This window comes from Chaetodon trifascialis, chromosome 12, assembly GCF_039877785.1.
Source record: "Chaetodon trifascialis isolate fChaTrf1 chromosome 12, fChaTrf1.hap1, whole genome shotgun sequence".
NCBI lineage: Eukaryota > Metazoa > Chordata > Actinopteri > Chaetodontiformes > Chaetodontidae > Chaetodon > Chaetodon trifascialis.
Window position 1 is genome coordinate 5,893,831 of NC_092067.1, and position 18,899 is coordinate 5,912,729.

General features: G+C 41.1%; 1 protein-coding gene across 2 annotated transcripts; it reads left to right on the top strand.

Annotated features, from left to right (window-relative positions):
- The first annotated feature begins 1,180 nt into the window (after nucleotides 1–1,180).
- Nucleotides 1,181–11,955, top strand: hcn5 (hyperpolarization activated cyclic nucleotide-gated potassium channel 5). 2 transcript variants are annotated; one of them, XM_070976755.1, is made up of 10 exons: nucleotides 1,181–1,267; nucleotides 3,790–3,976; nucleotides 4,613–4,717; nucleotides 5,331–5,468; nucleotides 7,154–7,315; nucleotides 7,890–7,983; nucleotides 8,094–8,221; nucleotides 8,937–9,083; nucleotides 9,200–9,437; nucleotides 10,869–11,955. In XM_070976755.1, the coding sequence occupies exons 2-10, from the start codon at nucleotides 3,803–3,805 to the stop codon at nucleotides 11,039–11,041; spliced, it is 1,359 nt and encodes a 452-aa protein (XP_070832856.1). In that variant the 5' UTR covers nucleotides 1,181–1,267; nucleotides 3,790–3,802; the 3' UTR covers nucleotides 11,042–11,955. The 2 variants fall into 2 exon arrangements, with proteins under 2 accessions (XP_070832856.1, XP_070832855.1); XM_070976754.1 differs by lacking the exon at nucleotides 1,181–1,267 and adding an exon at nucleotides 2,366–2,733.
- Nucleotides 11,956–18,899: the final 6,944 nt, after the last annotated feature.

The window sequence follows — 18,899 nt, forward strand, 5'->3', positions numbered from 1 at the left end:
TGCATTGTTAGAAATGAAATCAGAAGTTCTCAATTTTTTGACTTGTGACCTTTGACAAAAACAGCATGTCAAGTTTCCTTCATTATGTTTCATTATGCAACTTCTCACATGGCTTCCTTTCAATAACCGTTTGAGGCCTAAATGATAATTAATTAATTAAATAATGGTTCTGAGTACTTTTTCCACCACAGGTTAGACATTAAAGTTCAAAGTGATGAATGATGAGACATGTGTTAAACCTCCTATTTTAGGTTCATTTCACCACATTTGGTGTGCATGCTCTGGGGAAAGTATTAACAAAAATCTGAAGAGCCATGTTGATTAGTTCATTAACTTCTGTCAGTGGAGAAGTACTGTAAATATGATCTTATGTCAGTGTTTCATAACCACTGTGATAGGGCTGCAATCTAACCGAAATTGAATACATAATATTTTCAGTGCTGATTAATATAGTCATTATGTTTTCAGGTTGATCCAGTTTGTGATATAAAACTGAGAAAAGCAGCACAATTTCTCACCAGACATTGTTTTACAATTTTGCTTGATTTAAAATAAATAATCATCTATTATCAAAATTGTTGTACATTTTTTGTTAATTGACTTATCAATGAGTTATGATCAATGAGGACTAATTGTTTGAGCGCTATGCTGTTGTGTGTTTCCATGAAATATCAAGAATGTGTACATGAACAAGTGCGTACTAAACACAGCTTCTCTGGCAGACATCATAGCCTGTGCTGTGAAATATAGCTGCTGGTGGGTAGATTATATACCACAGTCGCATGGGACTTCTGTGTTATGAAAAATGTTCATTTTCTGTCCTACAGTATGGAAGGTATGTGTTTGCTTTCACATGTCCGCTGGGTCGACAGTGCGTCAGCGTACCAAAGCAGTGCGTAAGCAGAAACACTGAGTCACTTATTCTAGTTTGAGGGCCAGCTGTGTACTGGATAAATGAGCAAGTAAGCATATTGTTCTTTTGCTCAGTAACGTGTGATATGCACCTCCATTTGAACCACACTTTGCTGCAGTCTTTGCTTTTTACAGGATTAGAATCCATATAGTGTGGCGCCTTGAAAAAATCAATGCAGAATGTACAGGTGGCATTGAAATAACCTTTGTTTCTCTCTCAGTGTTATCTGAAGTCAGTCTTTGCTTTTGTGTGCTCTGTAGAAATTTGCCCCCTTAAGGAAGACAGTCCTGACCGTCTGCCACCTCCTGCTTCTGTGTGAACGAAGCCTACGGCAGCGTCTTGGAAAGAAGAAGCGTAAGCAGTCTTTGTCTATCTTTCTTTGATCAGCATTTGCTACACAGCCAATGACTATTCTCCCCTCAGTCCCATGTACTGCCCATTCCAACAAACCTCGTCCTTTGTTGGATCACGCAACTTGTCATATACTAAAACACAAAGCAATGGAGGCAGTGTTCCGGAAAGAAACAAAACTTTTATGGGATGGCATTGCAGCATCATCCGACAATAAGCTGCGAATGTGTTTTGAAGCAAGCAAAGCAGAGGAGCCATCCACACAGATGCATTTGTTCTTTTGCTGAATAGCCAATGTCAGTGTGAGAGCCCACTAAGAGAGTGGTAACGATGCCGAGATGTGACTGATCTATATATAAGTGGGAAAACATTGTCTTCTTTCCTCCATGTAACCACTTAAAGTGTTTCCTGTACCACAAGTTTTATATAAAAAAAAAAAACAGAAGTCTCATAAACGCCCCTCACATTATCAAACTCATCTCATGCACTAAGCAGAGAGTACTTCACCTTACCCTGTGGCATGACCCCTCAGTTAATCCCCCCATGCTGCTACTGCCTGTGATATCATTTCTGTTTTTTATTTTTCATACTTTGCTGCAATCCTACCAGCCTTCCAAAATGTAAAAACACACAGCTGAATACAATCTTCTTTAATCCTTGAAATGAAATGTTTCAGCTTCTGTGCCGTTTTGTTACTGGCGTGCAAAACAAACAACACAGGAGCTGGCTCAGAGCTGCGAGCATATGTACAGCGTCAGGTAACACAGTACAGTGTTTAATTACATCCCTGGTAGAGATGGCCCGGGCCGAACTTGTGCCTGCACATACCAGATGTCTTGTTCACATGACAATAATTGTGATCCCTTCCGCACACACACACAGCCACACATATCATTGTCTTCAGTATTAATGTGAGCTGGACCTTACCCTCTTGACATGGCTTGATTCATATGGGGATGAGACACAGATCCTGAATAGTTGATGAGCTGGGAGAAAAAGAAAAGAAGTGGAGGGGTGGGGTGGGGGCAGAAATAGAGAGAGGCAGACGGAGAGAGGGAGGAGGGAGGGAGCCGAAAGGCGGGTATCCACTCGCCTCGCTCCACACAGCTTCAATAAGCTCTGAGGTTTGGAGCCTTGATGGAAAATTACCTTGTGACCAAGAGGGGAGGTCAGGACTGGTAGTCAGACTGCACTTGTCCAGAGCAGAAGAAGCAGCAGCAGCAGCAGCAGCAGAGGGAGGATGGCCTGTGCGTTCAGCTGATCAGAGGGGAACCAAGTCGAACCATGGAGAAACTAAAAGGTCCCACGGTGGGATGCACCAAAGCCACCTGTGGATGGAGAGCCCTGCTCCTGCCGCAGCTGAACAGGCAGTCCCTGTACGTGTACGGCAGCGAGACGGCCGTGGAGAAGGAGTGCATGCGGCAGCTGCAGAGCGGGGTCTTTGTCATCCACCCGTTTAGCCTCATGAGGTATTTAATGTGTTTGATAGATTCAGGCCAGTCCTGTGCTGAGACACCACCACTTTCAGTCTGCTTGTTTCTTTGAAACTTGTGTAGTTTCTCTAAGTTTTTGAAGGTGATTATTTGCTTCATTTTGCTCTGGAGATTAATAAAGCATTTATTTTTCTCCGTTTTAGTGCTGAACCAATTAGTGGATTAACTGATTAGTTGATTCATCTGTAACTATTTTGATAATGGCTAAAACACATCAAACATTTTCTGGCTCCAGCTTCTGAGCAGATGTGCTGTTTGTCTCTGTCTTTTTAAGCAGCGAACATAACATTTTTAGCTTTTGGAGTGTTGTGGAGGGAAAACAAGCAAGTTCATCTCAGGGAATTCTGTGGTGCAGGTTTCAATGTTTTCTAACATCTTATAGACTAAATGATTAATTGATGCAGTAATCAACAGATTAATCAATAATGAATACAGTTGTTAGTTGTAGCTGCATATTGCATCACTAATTATTATTAAGCATTAGTCAACAATGCAATAATTGATTATGATTTGTGTTGCACTTCTGAAAGCATGTAAGAAAATCCAAAAAAGAATAATACAGTATAATTAGTGTGGAATGTAAAGACTATGTAAAAATTAAAGCAAAACAAGTAAACTGTAAGATTTTTAAGGTCATGATAGAGGATTGGAAGGAAAAAGCACGTGGATCAAATGTTTTCTTTAAGGAACATGTCTTCACAGATGGCTGGTTCTGCATTATCCCTGCAGCATGGCTGTTATTAGTTTGTAATGTGATCAGATGGAGTGAAAACAGAGACGAATGAAACAATTGGGATCAGAGAGCAGAGTTATTTGAGCCCGGCAATCGAGTCCTGGCCGAGAAGATGTGCAGTTACAGTATCGGAGTATTTAGTGTGCATAAATCAGCTTGCCTTACCAGCTGCAGCATGACTGTCTAATGAGTCCTCAGGGGGAATAAACTGAGACCGTCCGGCACAAGCCTACGCAGAGACAATGTCCAAGAGTCACTCCAAAGTCGCACATGCTCACATATGTTTTGTGGTCCTGTAGGAGTTACTACATCATGTGCATGATGGCCATCACATTTCTGAACCTGATTGGGATTCCCATGGAGATAGCGTTTCTGGACGGAAACAGCGGACTGGCATGGGAAGGATTTAACGTGTTTTCAGACACGCTGTTCCTCATAGATGTGGCTCTCAATTTCCGAATGGGCATCATAACAGAGGACGGCGAGGTGAGAGTGGCTGTACTCTATTTTCAGACACAATCTGGAAGACCATAATCCCTGCGCACACACGCACATACAATCCATCTCTGCCCCATCTGTAATCTACGCAATACACGAAAGGCTAGATTAACAACCCTCCCTCCCCCAGCTCCTGGACACGGGCAAAATTGGCACCTGCTGTTTGATTTTATAACAGGGATCATGAGGTATTGGATGAATGAGAAGTATAACATTTCCAATTACGTATTATGCAGACTATATCCTGTTTGTTTTCATCTGCTCATGCTTTGTGACTTCAATCTTGCCAATCACAAATGGCCCAGCTGTGGTGTTATTCCTGCGCATGGTGTTTACTCTGGAACGCACAAACATCTGGTTTTGGGATTTATTCTCAGCTGGTTTCTCCCTGTTTGAAATATTCATGTATGTGCTTTGGCAACAATTCATAGACGCTGTTTAATTAATGTTAATTTTCTTTGAACACACAGTTAATCTCATTTGACACCACAGTCTCTCTTAATTTTGGACAAACTCCCAAAATATTGGTTCTGTTCAAGTGTTAAATTATACATGTGGTCGTGGCACATGCTGCGCAGCATCCTCATCCATCTGCTCTATCTGCTGCTCTGTTCTTTTTCACAGGAAGCTATTCTGGATATCAAGCGGATCCGAGTCAGTTACCTGAGGACGTGGTTCATACCGGACGTTATAGCTGCTTTCCCAATCGGCTACATACTGCTGTTTGCGGTAATAATGAACAGACTGTTGAAGCAGCGAACAGCAAACAATGTGCTGCAGTATTCGTCAGGTCACAAAACAGTTGTGCATTTAGGTTCACATTATTTGTTCATGACTTATGATTAGGGCTGCACGGTGGCGCAGGTGGGTCAGGCGGGGCCTTTCTGTGTGAAGTTTGCATGTTCTTCCCGTGCATGCGTGGGTTCTCTCCGGGTACTCCGGCTTCCTCCCACAGACCAAAAACATGCTCATTAGGTTGATTGATGACTCGAAAATTAGGTGTGAATGTGAGTGTGAATGTTTGTTTGTCCTTACATGTGGCCCTGCAATCGGCTGGCGACCGGTTCAGGGTGTACCCCGCCTCTCGCCCATTGTAGCTGGGATAGGCTCCAGCCCCCCGCAACCCCGAAAGGGATAGGCGGTATAGATAATGGGACTTATAATCAGAAACTTATGTAACACTCAGAGCAGGAAGACAGCGTTTCACTGCCAATAACCACTGAGGAAAAGACAATAAAATAAACACTCACATTTATTTGAAAAAGATTTGATTCATGAAATGTAATAAATGAAACAAGAAACATTCTGTTGATAATTGAGCGTCTGTGTTTTGTTATCCCAGGATTTACAGTACCACAACGATGACAATCCCTCCAAGACCAACAAGATGATGAGGATACTGATGTTCGTGCGGATCCTCAGCCTGATCAGGCTGGCCCGAGTGTCCAGGCTGGTCAGGTTCTTCAACGAAGTTGAGAAAGTAAGTTCAAGCACCAGGCCGTCTTTAAAGCTCACCTTTGAAATTCGATCGACTTTTCTCCTACGCACCGATACCTTAACAGACCTGGCTCTGGTGCCAAATCTGACTTTGAATCCTCACAGTGTCATCTGGAAAACAAGAGCTGACATATTGCTCCACGATCAGCAATGCATTTGTGTTGTTTGATGATTTTTAACAGATTTTGCCTTTTTAGACATTAGACAAGCCAAAACACTGGGCTCAAACAGCAGAAGTCTGCAAAAAGTAAAGTTGAAAGGATACTTTAAACCTACTTTGATGATGTCCATTGTAATCTGATGACGAAGCAATATATCTTGGAACAAATCTTGATATTGAATAATTTATGTTGTCTGGGATTTGTGTGTAACTCCAAGCCTTTAATTGGCTATTGGTGGCTGAAATAAATGATTTCTGGTGTTTGCTTTGGTGTAGTGGTGGTGACTGGACGTTCTGTTTACTAAAATAATTCTCCCCGTCTCTCATGAGACATAAAGCCACAGTGAGTTCCCTACATCGTTCCCTGTGTTTGGCCTCCCCCCAAGTCAAGTTAATCTTGGCTAGCTCGTCCATCACAGTTCAGTGCCAGGTCATTTTTGCTCTTCCAGGTTTTCTTTTGCCTTGAGTCCATCTTAGCGCAACCTATGGGATGCGAGCTGCCTCCATTCAAATTACATGGTCCAGCCAACACAGTCACCTCGGCCTTGCTGTTAGATTAGGTTAGATCAGCAATGTTTTTCGTAAAGGATAATTTTGGTTTATAACACCCTGGGTCCTGTTTCCATTCCTATTAATAATAATATCATTGTACTCACAGTTATTTGCCTTGATGTGGAAACACAAAAATATGGCTGAAAAGGATTTCAGCACAACAGGGCAAGAAACACAAGCAGTCAGACAATCAGACAGATTGTAAACACACTTATTAGGAAGAGAGAAACAAATTGTGAAATCGTTATTATTAAGCTGTCCATTGAAAATGCCCATCCTGTCACTTCAACCAGCTGTACTTATTGTGTTATGTGCACTGTTTTTCTGCATAATCACTGATTATAACCATTATTTCAGGTGCACTCACTTTCAGTTTTACCTGCAAGTCAAGTGATTTGGATAATTTGGCTAAACTGTTGTCTTATTTGCAGCCTGTAAACAGCTGGTGTTTCTTGCCCCATGTGATTTTGTTGTATTGATGTCATCGTGTTCCCGGATCTACTTTGGCTGAATATGATGTTATCATAAATGATGACCAAAACTATGAAAATGAGACCCAAATTGTGATAAACCAGAATGATGCTTTAAGGTGTCAAACTTCCTACTTTTTACAAGAACTTAGTCTAAAAAACATATATTAACATTGTTGCATTTTGTTTTTTTCTATTCCTGGTGGGACTTAAATTGAAAAAAATGAGTCACTTAGCTAGTAAGAAAACATGTTAACTTGCTGTCCTAAATGCAAGAGATAGTTTCATGTACAAGTAATGTACCTTTCTAACGTTTATATAAATCACCTTGGAGAGGACATGGCCTATTCTAGAGCAGGCTGAAATCCAGTACGCTGCCATATTATGACACATCTCAACCAAGCTACCACAGCATCCTGCAGTGTGTCTGATTTGCTGGCCAACTGCCATGAAGTCACATGTTCTCTTGTCATCTCTGCTTGGCAGGTGTCAAATGCAAACTTGGAGGTGGTGCGCCTGTTCTTCCGCATCTTATCTCTGTTCATGATGATTTTCCTGCTGTGTCACTGGAACGGCTGCATCCAGTACTTTGTCCCCATGCTGGAGGAGTTTCCCACTGACTGTTGGGTCCGGAAAGAAAACCTGATGGTGAAGCTAATTTCACAACAGACAAATAAAAATTCATTCTTTTCTTAGATCCAGCTTCCACCACAGGCTTGATGCAATATCGAGGGTAAAAACCTATAATGTGGAAATGAATCTCTTTATATCACGTTATATTTTATATACACTGTATACCTCATCTGTTCACTTATACTTTTTACTGCACTGCCACTTAGTACTGTCGCACATGTCACCTGTTTACATACCATGTTGCACATTTTTATGGTTTCATAGAAATTACCTGCACTACCTGCACCTACCTCATACTGTTTATACCTCATGTCACTTGCACTACCTGTATGTATTTATATTTTTGGATATTCTGACTATTTGCTCTTCTGGTTAGATGCCAACCTGCATTTCATTGACTCTGTGCTGCACTCTGACGATGATAATAAAGTTGAATCTAATTTAAATGAACCACCTGTAGTGTTCCCATTAAACAGCTGGTGGTGCTTTAGACATCTATATCACATGTCGTAGTTTTAATTCATGTGAAGATCTGAGTAAAGGTCAGATCTACAAAAACTGTCACTAATGATGAAAGCATTTCTTCCAGAACGCCACAGTGATCGTGAAGTACTCTTGGGGAGTTTTCCGAGCTCTTTCTCAGATGATTGCTCTTTCTTATGGCTCCATGGACGCACCAACAAGTAAGAATTATAGATTTTCTGTGTCCACCACTAAAACAAGCATAGATGTATTATGAATACTGACCTACCACTTCCCTTAATCGAGCTGGTGTCTGTGTCTCATCCTCTAGATTATGTTGAAATGTGGATCGTCATGGTTAGCATGGTGTCCGGTTGTCTGATGTATACTGTCCTCGTGGCCAACGCTACAACCATGATCGCAAACATCGACCCAGCGGCCAAAGAGTACAAGAGCAAGGTCCTCATGGGTGACGCTATCCTTCTTCAGAAAATACAGCTCAGTACTAAACAAGTTACTGTACTCAGTGGAACAGATATAAGTAATGAGCTGTCATTAGTTTTACATCAAGCTGTTTGTTACTTCAGGTTTAAATTGCTTTAATCTGATCTCAGGAGAAAAATATGTATTTTTCTTGCAGTATTTTTTATTTTTTTTTGCCTAATTTATTATTATTTCATCACATTTACTTATTTCATTGCATATTCATTAAAATAATCATGTCCCCACATTGAGTCTTTGGTATTAAATTCAGTGGCATGTTGGAAAACAGGTGTCAGAATATCCTAATTATATTGTAGAATGATCCTAATTATTAAAAATAATTCTTACCCTCATTAGAGCAAGCAACTCTCACTGTAATTGTACCTCTGGACACTGTATGCCTCCACTGTGAATCACACATCCCTCTGGAGATTATAATATCTCTTCAGAGTCTGGATGCTGGAAAATGGAAAGCGTTTTGGTGTTGGCTCATGAAGTTATGAAGTAATGACCCTTTAACCCCTGTAGCTGCCTGCAGCCACTGAGAACAACAGCAAGTGTGCATTTATTCATTTTATGCCTGCTGAGGATTTTTTTTCATAACGTGGTCTGTCCTCTACCAGAGGACAAATTCCACATCTTGAACAATAATGAATGTTGTTGATCCTGAAAACATTGTAATTCTCCACAGATGAGCCGTTTGGAGCACTACATGGCCTTCATGAAGCTCCCACCAGAGCTGCAGCTTCGGATCAGCAACTACTACCAGGCTCGCTATGGAGGGAAGTGGTTTCATGAGAAGGACGTCATGGACACAGTGTCCTCGGCACTCAAAGAGGTGCAGCTGCTCCTTTTTGCTTTTTTATTTTTTTGAGGCAGTATGTTCTGTTATCATCTTATATTTTTCCTTTCTAGTCTCATATTTGTAACATGATATTTTTATTTATTTTTCAGCAAATCCTGACGGTGATGTGTAGCCGCTTATTACGAAACGTGCCAATATTTCAGAACAGAGACGAAAACTTTATTAACGCCCTCCTCTTTAAACTGGAGTACGAGGTTTTCCTGGAAGGAGACGCCATCATCCGACAGAATGTCCCAGGGGACCGCATGTTCTTCATTGACCACGGTCAGGTCCTCATGGAGACTGAGTCCTACGAGAGAGAACTGTGTGACGGAGACTTTTTTGGAGGTGAGTTGGATTTCCTTGTTTGTGAAAATGTGGAACATGATTCAGGAGGAGGAGATGGAGGTGAAAGAACATCAGGAAACTCACAAATGATTCACTGGAGATAAAATAAGAAGCCAAAAAGTGTTTTACTACTTGGCTTACACACAAGATGAAATCTAATTAATAGCTCATAGCCACTTCATTTAAAAAACTCTTCATAACATCTGTGTTACCTAAAGCAAAAGTACAGTAAGTACACAACAATGCTGTTTAAATATTACATAATGTAAGTCATGAAGGAAAACAATTAAAAGTGCCACAAGCTAATTTGTCTTTACATTGTGAGCTTCCATTGTGTCCATTTAGGTACATTATGTATTTAAAACTTTTATTATAAGCAGTATCATAATATTTAGTACTATCAAATATATGCTGCAGATTAATTAACTCCTGAAAAAAAAAAAAAAACCTGACTTAAAGTCCACTCTGGCTCTTTCTGCTAGCAGACGATCTCATGGTCTTCGGTACTGGGGTGAATTAAAATTAGTTATCCAAGTTGCAAAACCATTTATGTGTTGACAGTGGTTGCATTTTACAGGGCTAGCAGACTGGAGAGCTGCTGTGTCTCTGACAGAAGTCATGGCAAACTCCATTTAAAAATCTGTCCATTTTCTGTCTCATGAAAGCAGTTCTACACTTCTAAGTACCACTTATCCACAGACCTCACTGTGAATGGTTTTCACTGGAACTTTTGACAAGAGAAGGAGCAACTATGAAAACACTGACAGCTTGTTCGGTGGATTATTATTACTACAGTAGCAGGGGTAATGTTTCCGGGAAAAGATTTTGCTGTTGTTATTTTTGGTGCTGTGAGAACCACAAACAAAATTCCATTCCCCACCACTGCATTGGAAAACAGTGGGAAAAATTAGATGGCTTTGACAAAATATAACCTAAAGTATCTGCATGGCTGGATACCACCAGAGGTAGTATTGATTTGAGTATTAACAACGCAGCTAATTTCCACCGTTTGTATGTAGGAAATGTTCTTTGACATTTTCATAGATTTCTTATTACAGTATATCACATTGTATTGATTTTTCATTGCTCAGCGGTCATTGCTTTTTTACATCATACATACACACACATACTGGGCATGTCTGCAAGCTTCTGTGTTTTTTGCACTGTGAGTAAGTCACTGTCAAACCAAACTGAATGAATCTATCTTTTCCAATTTAGAGGATTTATTTAATTCTCAGGCTTTAAGTGGGAACAGGTCCTAATCTTTTTGGCAGCAAACCTCAGCAGCGTTTAGTTTTAAGCCTGCTTCGCAAAACAACTCTGCTATGTCTGGTTATTTAATTTAGGATTAATTGTCAGATCTCATCCCCGTCATTAGGGTTTACTCGCTCATTAACCACGCTTTTGTGGTTCCCTCTGTGTGCACAACAGAGACATGCATGCTGACCAAAGGCAAACATCTGGCCACAGTGAAGGCACTGACTGACTGCCAGTGCTTCTCTCTGTCCTGGGACGACTTTCAGGAGACGCTGGAGGGTTTCCCAGATGTCAAGAAGGACTTAGAAAAAATGGTTGAGCTCAACTCTGATGGTGGACTTGTGTAAGACCAAGAACAGTACTTGGACTATTTCACTGTATGAAAAGGACGGACACATGGATGTTCCCAGGACATTTTATATAGCGATGTGATGGACAGTAAGACTGCAGCTGATTCCTCATACGGATACACACTTATCCTCTGATGAGATGGACAGTTTTAGAGCATTGACTATTTTCACTCTGAATGGGAATTATTGTGTCTTCTGATCCGTCAGTTATCAGCAATAAACCTCAACAGGAAATATGAGTCAAATGTTTGATGGCTGCTTCCTTGTTGATCTTGCGATGTAGCACTGAATATCTCAGTGAAAAAACAAGAAAGATGCAGCAAGCCTGACAGGGAAAATCTGGTTTAATACAACTTGGGCTTTATATTTGTTGTTTTGTTTTGGAAAATGTCACCACCTGTCTGACTTCTCGTGTTTCTTCCTGGTTTGCCATAACTAAGTCACCCTGTTCCCACATCTCAGCAATCACTATACTTTGAGCGCCATGCTAGCAGCTCTATGAGGCGCAGCAGTGGTTTTTAAAGTGTTAGCATACTAACATTTGCACATCTGTACAAGCTGAGGTTAATGGGAATGTTTAGTTTTGCAGATATTTAGTCATAAACCAAAGAATTGATGGACTGTGAGTTTATCCATTGTTGACATTTCAAACTGGGCCAAACTGGAGGGCCAACTGTCCAACCAGCTGACACTACCGCCCATGTATCCATGTTATCACCACTCTATTGATGGCTTAAATAGACCCAAGTTGTAATAAAACTGGAAGTTTGCTTTAAAGAAAGATAAAAACTTATGTATGTGATTTTTCTTTTCCTCTAAAATGACATTTATTTGGAAGTAATATTACACAAGACATGTTAATGCCACTGTGAAAGCAACAAAAATAAAACCAATACTGCAGTATGATTCTGAAACATCTGTGTGAGAACAGCAGCTTGTTTCCTCTCCCTTTCGCTTTTATCCAAACACGCACACAGTGCCTGAGGCCAGCCGGTGTTTGTACTCATAGAGGTAGTAGGAGGCTGGAGGGAAGTTGCACTTCATCTCCATCCTGCCCGGCACCACGTGGACAGCCACGCCAGATCCCAGGCCCTCCTGCAGCTTCTTCAGCATGCGTGAGGCCAGGTAACGCCGTGCCCTGCCCGGGTCTTCCTCGATGGAGGCATACACCTCAGGTGGCGGGTTTGGGATCTTCCACTCCAGGTCCACGATGAGCTGGTGGATGCGGCTCTTGTCCAGCGAAGTGGGTGTGTCACGGTAACACGCCACCACATGGGGAACTGGCGCGTCAGACGCCACAGAAAGGAGGTTGTTGGACTGCTGTTCTGCCGGCACGTCTTCCTTTTCTTCCTGCGTCTCCTTGTCCTTCTCATCCTCCATGGGTCCCACAGCAGGGTGGAGCATCACTGCCCAGCGCAGCCAATCGTAGTTCTTCTCCAGGGTCTTCAGGATGTTCGCCGCCGCCTCGTCAGGGGGTGCACGGCTCTGTACGGCCTCATGGAGCTGCTGCCGTATATCCACCTCTGCTTGCTCAAGAAAGTAGCCTAAGCAGCGGGTTCCTGTGTTCTTCATCTTCCTGTAGAGGGCACCCATGCGGTCAGACCAGGTCTTCATCAGTAGAGCCTGGTCTCTGCCTGTCAGAGAAGCCTGAGTGAAGAGGCACAGCAGACCAGTGCCCAGGACAAAGTTCACCTGTTGAGAGCAAAAGGAGAAGAGGAAAGCATGAGCATTGAAACTGTGGTCAGCAATAGTTTAGAGCATGTGTGTACCAGATAGCTTGTTTTATCATGTGTTGGTCAAGCAGTGCCGGCTGTGCTTCACAACTTTGGCAGTTCAGCTGACAGCTCTTTTGCATGTTAAGACTAATTTCAGCTGAGAAAACCAGGGAAGTTAATGTCAACGTCATGCCTCGCCGAGCTTGAATGAGTTATTTATGACACTGTATTGTCTGTAGCAGTACACCAACCCATCTGGGATTTTTGCCGACTATACTGAACATAGAAGTGTTTCCAAATCTCATCGTTACAGCAGAACAGAGGCCAGTTTTGACAAATTTGGCTCATTGTCTTAAACTAAAGCCACCAATTGGCACCGTGAGACTGTCCAAGCTCCTCTTCTGCCTCAAAATAAACCACGCAGATGTCACAAACTCTTTGGAAAGAGGGATATGCAAGGTTATCCAAGGTTAGTGCACAGAGCCTGTCACTGCCTGCAGATCTTAGGGTGACAATACCAAAGATTTAAGATACGAAAATGAATGAGTGCACGGGTATTTTACTAATGTATTTGTAGCATATTGTATGTGGATTTTGTCTGGTTTACAAAATAAGACATGCATGTGTTCTTGTATCAGCAGGAGGGAAAAACTGAGTATGACACAAACTTATCACTTACAACATGTTTATACGTGATAAGGTCTTCAAGGTTAAAGAAACATAGCTGTGGTTCCTTTGTGTGACAAGGTTCTCCAGTCTGAACACATGACTTCCAGTGGTGACTTTGATTCCTGGATAGGGTTACATATGTGGTTGTCCTTCTCTCTCAGTAAATCTTACTGCTGTGCACTAGATTTCTCGGCTCATTACACAGACTCAAGTCAGTTTGGTTCCATCAAATTGTTTATTGCTTAATTTCACTATGACTGTGAGTGCACAGTGAGGGCATATTTAGCAATTATTTGCTCCAGTGAAAGCATTTTACTCATTGCATTCATGCAGATCAGGTTGCAGCGCCTTGAACGGAGCATTAGCACAAACAAATCACTCGTCCAGCAACAATTTCAAGCAGAAATTACTTCAGCATTAAGGCTAATCCACTGAGGCTGGCTCCCTCACACCCTAAAGCCCCTTGATAAGTGAACTCTGGACTGATTTGAGTTTCTAGGATGAAAACCCTGTCTGTCCTCACAAAAGTGACAGCAGCAGCTGCCTTGTATGGACGAGCATTTTGCTAATTCTTTGAACTGCCCCCTCACTGCCGTAGATACTGGTCCAACATCTGTCATGTCCACAAATATGTTTAAAAGATGATTACTTTTATATCATGGACAAGCCTGGAACTGCTGCACTGTCTGTTAAGGTCCATTTCTTCTCACAATGGACGGTCATTATGTGTGTCTTGCTCAAGGGCACGAGGACAGATGGACAAACAGACACATGACTTCATGAAATAGTTTTTTTTTTTACATAAGAAACAGGAGAGAAAGCTTTATTTGATCTACCCAGAAAGGAACATATGTGCGCTCACACTGGCTTTAGTGGCTCTCGAACTCGTGGCATTTTAGTGACACCACAGTCAGGTCATGTTGCTTCTCACAGAATACAGTATTCAGGCTTTGAAATTCCTGTTTCCATTTTAAGTTTAAAGCCATCGCAGCACTCTGTCGTTGCTCCTTTCAGTAGATAAAACATGTTTGCTCCCATACCCACAGTGCAGGCAAAGGGAAATTTGCCAACTCAGCTCATAAGAAAGACAACAGAAGGTCACAGCTCTGCTGAATTAAATATTCAGTATATTTTCGTAGCAAGAGGGTCGATGCAGCATGCTTCATTCCCCACAGGATCTCCATTTTTTTCTGTCAAATGTATCTTCTTGGTCTGGAAACTGAATATTTAATCCTGTTCAGTTGTGCTTTTTTTTAATCCTAGAGAGAGATTGAGTATATTTGAATCATTTTGATGAAGTGCCATCTGAAATAGCCTCTAAATTTTTAGATCTGATGTAATGAAGAATGCATACTGATGACAGATCAGTTGCACTTCCTGTTTTAAGAATTGTTTATGTGAATGTTCTTTGGCATTTTTCTTCCTCTGTGTGTGTCTGTGTGTGACGCCTCTGAGGGGAGTGTGCCCCCGTATAATGACTTGTACAGTGACAGAACATTAAACTTTAAGGAGCCCTGAAGGGAGATGAGTTGAAGACAAAGACCCCCCCCCCCACCTTCACAAACCTTGAAGTAGAACTCCCTCAGCTCCCAGCGTTTGGGCTTGCAGCTCAGTATGAGCTCCTCCAGCAGCGTGGGCTGGTCCGTCAGTGCCGACACTCCCATCAGACGGTTGTAGAGGGCTGTCAGCTGCCTCTCCAGCCGGTAGTCCTGCATGTACTGCAGGAACACCTCTGTTTCCTTTTTGGTGAAGTCTGACTGGGCCCTTACCTGAAACAAGCAGAGGTTAAGATAAAGAGGTCGAGGGGCGCAGATTCAAAGAAAAGAGGCACGTCAGTAAAATAAGTAAAAATGTCATCTTTAACACTCAGTAAATAAGGCATTAATTAACCACATTATTAAACTGCAGCTCTTTGTAGTTGTTTTACATCACTCTGTGGTCATTTTGCATCTGTTTGTGGTTGTTTTGTGTCTCTTCGTGGTCATCTTGTGTCTCTAGTCACATTGCATCTCAGCTTTGGGCTTTTTGCATCTCTTTATGATCGTTTTGCATATGTTTGTGGTCTCACTGTGGTGTTTTTTTGATGTATTTGGGCTTGTTTAGTATCTCTATGTGGTGTTTTTGCATTTGTGGTCATTTGTATCACAACTTTGGTCTTTATGTCTTTATGATCAATTTGCAACACTGTGCATGTTTTGCATCTGTTTGTGGACATTTTGCCTCTCCCTGTGGTTATTTTGTGTCTCTTTGTGGTGGTTTTGTATCTCTTTATTGGGATTTTGTATCTCTCTGTGGTCTTTTTGTAGATGTTTGTGGTCATTTTGTGTCTCTTTGTTGTTGTTTCTTCTCTCTGTGGTCATTTAACATCTCTTTGCAATTGTTTGTTGTCTCTTTGTAGTCATTTTGTGCCTCTCTATGGTCCTTTGTGTGTCTTTGTAGTCATTTTACATCTCTCTGTGTTCTTTTTGTGATCAATTTGTATGTCTTTACAGTTCTTTTATGTTTTTTAGTGGTCGTTTTGCCATTTTTTGCTGTCACCATCTAATTCATATTTTGTTTCAGACATCTCACTCCAGAAAGAACCTGAAACTTACACTGGTTTCTCTTCACTCCAGTTAATTCAATCTAAACAGAAGTTCCTTCACTAAAATATTAAACATGAATTCATGCAGGAAGGGTTTTTTTTTTTTGTTTTTTTTTTTTCAAATTCAAAACATATCAGATGAAATGGCTGCTGTGTTTAAGAGATTCATACAAATAAACACTGAGTGAAAGGACAGCGGTTCCTATTCACATTTTGAAATAATTACAGAGAAAATAAAAAGCGTAAGCCTGTTAATACTAAGTCTGATAGAACTAAACAGATGCTTCAGTCACACATCTGGTCACATATTGACATTTATATAATATGCTTAGCACGATGAGTTCAGTCACAGGCATTCATCAGTTAAGGAAAATTGGCAGAGCGCTCATTGCTCTTCAAGGACAGCTCCACCTCAAGAGCCCTTGACCACTCTTATGAAACAACCAAAGCTAGTGCTGCAGTTGCATGAGCTGTATATTCTCTACACTGCAGGTCTGACAGTCTGACAGTTTTAAATTTGGGCTCACTGCTTACTAAGCTGATATACCTCCAAAATACCGAGACAAGAAGTTGGCCCTAATAGACATACTATAACAGCACACGTGCCACCCAGGGACAGCTTCCTCACCGCTGTGCCCAGCTGGTAGTAGACCACTGTCAGGTCGTCCTCCAGCTGGTGGACCTCCTGGTTGTCCAGCAGTCCGTGACCCGTTTCTCCCAGCTCTTTATCAATGTAGTCCAGGTTCTTCTTGGCCACCTCAGTTTCCTCTGCTGTGGCGCTGCCGCCCAAATAGGAGCATATCCCCTGGACCAGGACCCTGAGCACCACACACACACACACACACACACACACACACACACACACACACACACACACACACACACACACACACACACACACACTCCTGATTCACTTAATAAAAATCTTTCACATGTAGTAAATGAAGCAGATGCGGAGTGGAAATGGAACTGGATGATATATTGTTTTAGCAGCCTGTGAGATATTCAGATGCATTTGTACAATCTGGCATATGTTTGACATGTTGAAAGGGAAAACTCACCTCACAGTTTGCATGTAGCCCACTGGCTCCAAAACCTTTCCAAACATTGCCATGGCTCCAGAGCTGTGTTCTGACAAATTAGCAACAGAGAAAGTGAACAGTTAACTCCACATGCTTAATAACTGGTCCAAGAAAGCCATTATGTAGAAATGATTGAACTTGGTGTTACTCTATCCACTGCTCTGCTAACACATTCACCAGACCAAACCTGACACCTGTCGAGTTCTTGTTGCGTCTCACCTTGGTTGTTTGGTGTGCGTCTTTGTACTGACCTTCACAGTTTTTCCAATATTTATACTCTCCTGAACAACCGTTCACCTGATAAGAGTTCTCCACCCACAGCTCTCTGAACTTGAGAGGAGGATGGAGCAGGAACAACTGATGTGTGGTAGGAGTAAGTTTACTTATCTTCACACTGCTATGTAATCAGTATGGATTTAAGACTAATTGAATTTAAACAGGAAATTAAAGAGAAAATTGCAACAACAACAAATATTACATTTCAGACCTCAAATTTCAAAAAGGAAAAAGAATAATTAATTAAATATTGAAATTACAAATTCATATTGAGGATGGGAAAATGGCAAATTCAAGGAGGAAACTGGTAAAACAATAGATTGCTTTATGTCTTCTATTTATTGTCATTTCCTTTTTCAATTACAAATTGCAGTTTGAGCTTTTGTGTTTAAGCTTTTAATTTGAGCCTTAACATGTAAACTTTTTTACCTTCCATATCAGGATTTAAAATGTCACTGTTCATTTTCAGATTGCTGTTTCACATCAGTATGTCGTTTCAGGTGTTAACGTTCTTTTTTATCTTCCTTTTTCTTTTTAACATTGAATTGTGGTCTGATTATCTTGAATATTAAAATAGCACCTGACATTAAGTTTTGAAAAGCCTGGATTCAAGAGCACAAACCCACAGTTCACAGTTCTTTTTATTCCTGCACTTCTGTCATGGCGTTGTTTCCTGTAAGACTGGTGGCATATCCTCCTGAGAACTAAGGAAAAAAAGTATCTTCCAATTTATTTATTTATTTTTTAGATTTCATGCCTCTTTGGAGCTAAAACAACAACTCACAATTTAGAATTTTGTTAAAAATATTTTTATTTTAGATTTTACAGCGTGTCCACTGTAGTGGACAACAGAACGATTTTACCATAACACAACGAAATCATAATAGGCTGACAAGAAAACAAGAATGTCCATCCATTTTTTCAATGAAACTGAACGTTTGGCCTGTATCTTTTGTTAAACTGCTGAACAAAATTGACATTATTAAACATTCATAATATTGCTGTTATTTTTCCAAACAAAAAGTTTAACTGAACTCTGACTCCAATTTATGATTGCTGACATGTTCATAAACAGGAAAATATACGATTGCCATAGTTAAATGAAACAATATCTTAAGAATATTTGACTTATCTTTTCTCTTTTCCTGGCATTTGCATTTTGCTGCAGTCTCACAAAGTTCCCCTCATCCCACCCAAACACATGAGATATCATTGGAAAGGCCAGGGTGTCCTCTGCTGAGCACACCAGGACTTAGTAGAGTAGCTCAAATGAGTCAAAAGATATAGACCAAAACCAAATGTCCACTACAGAGGACACAAATGAATAGGCTGGGGCTCAGGAGGATATTAATGGTACAGCAGAACAAATCTAAACAATTTACCAGACTTCTGTTGTTTGCTGAAAGACAGCTCCATCTTCTGGTAACAGGGCCTCATTAGTTTACCTCTGACACTAATTATTTACTTGACATGGAGCCAATGAAAACACCTGCATTTAAAGCAGAGACAAACATGACAGAAACTACTAC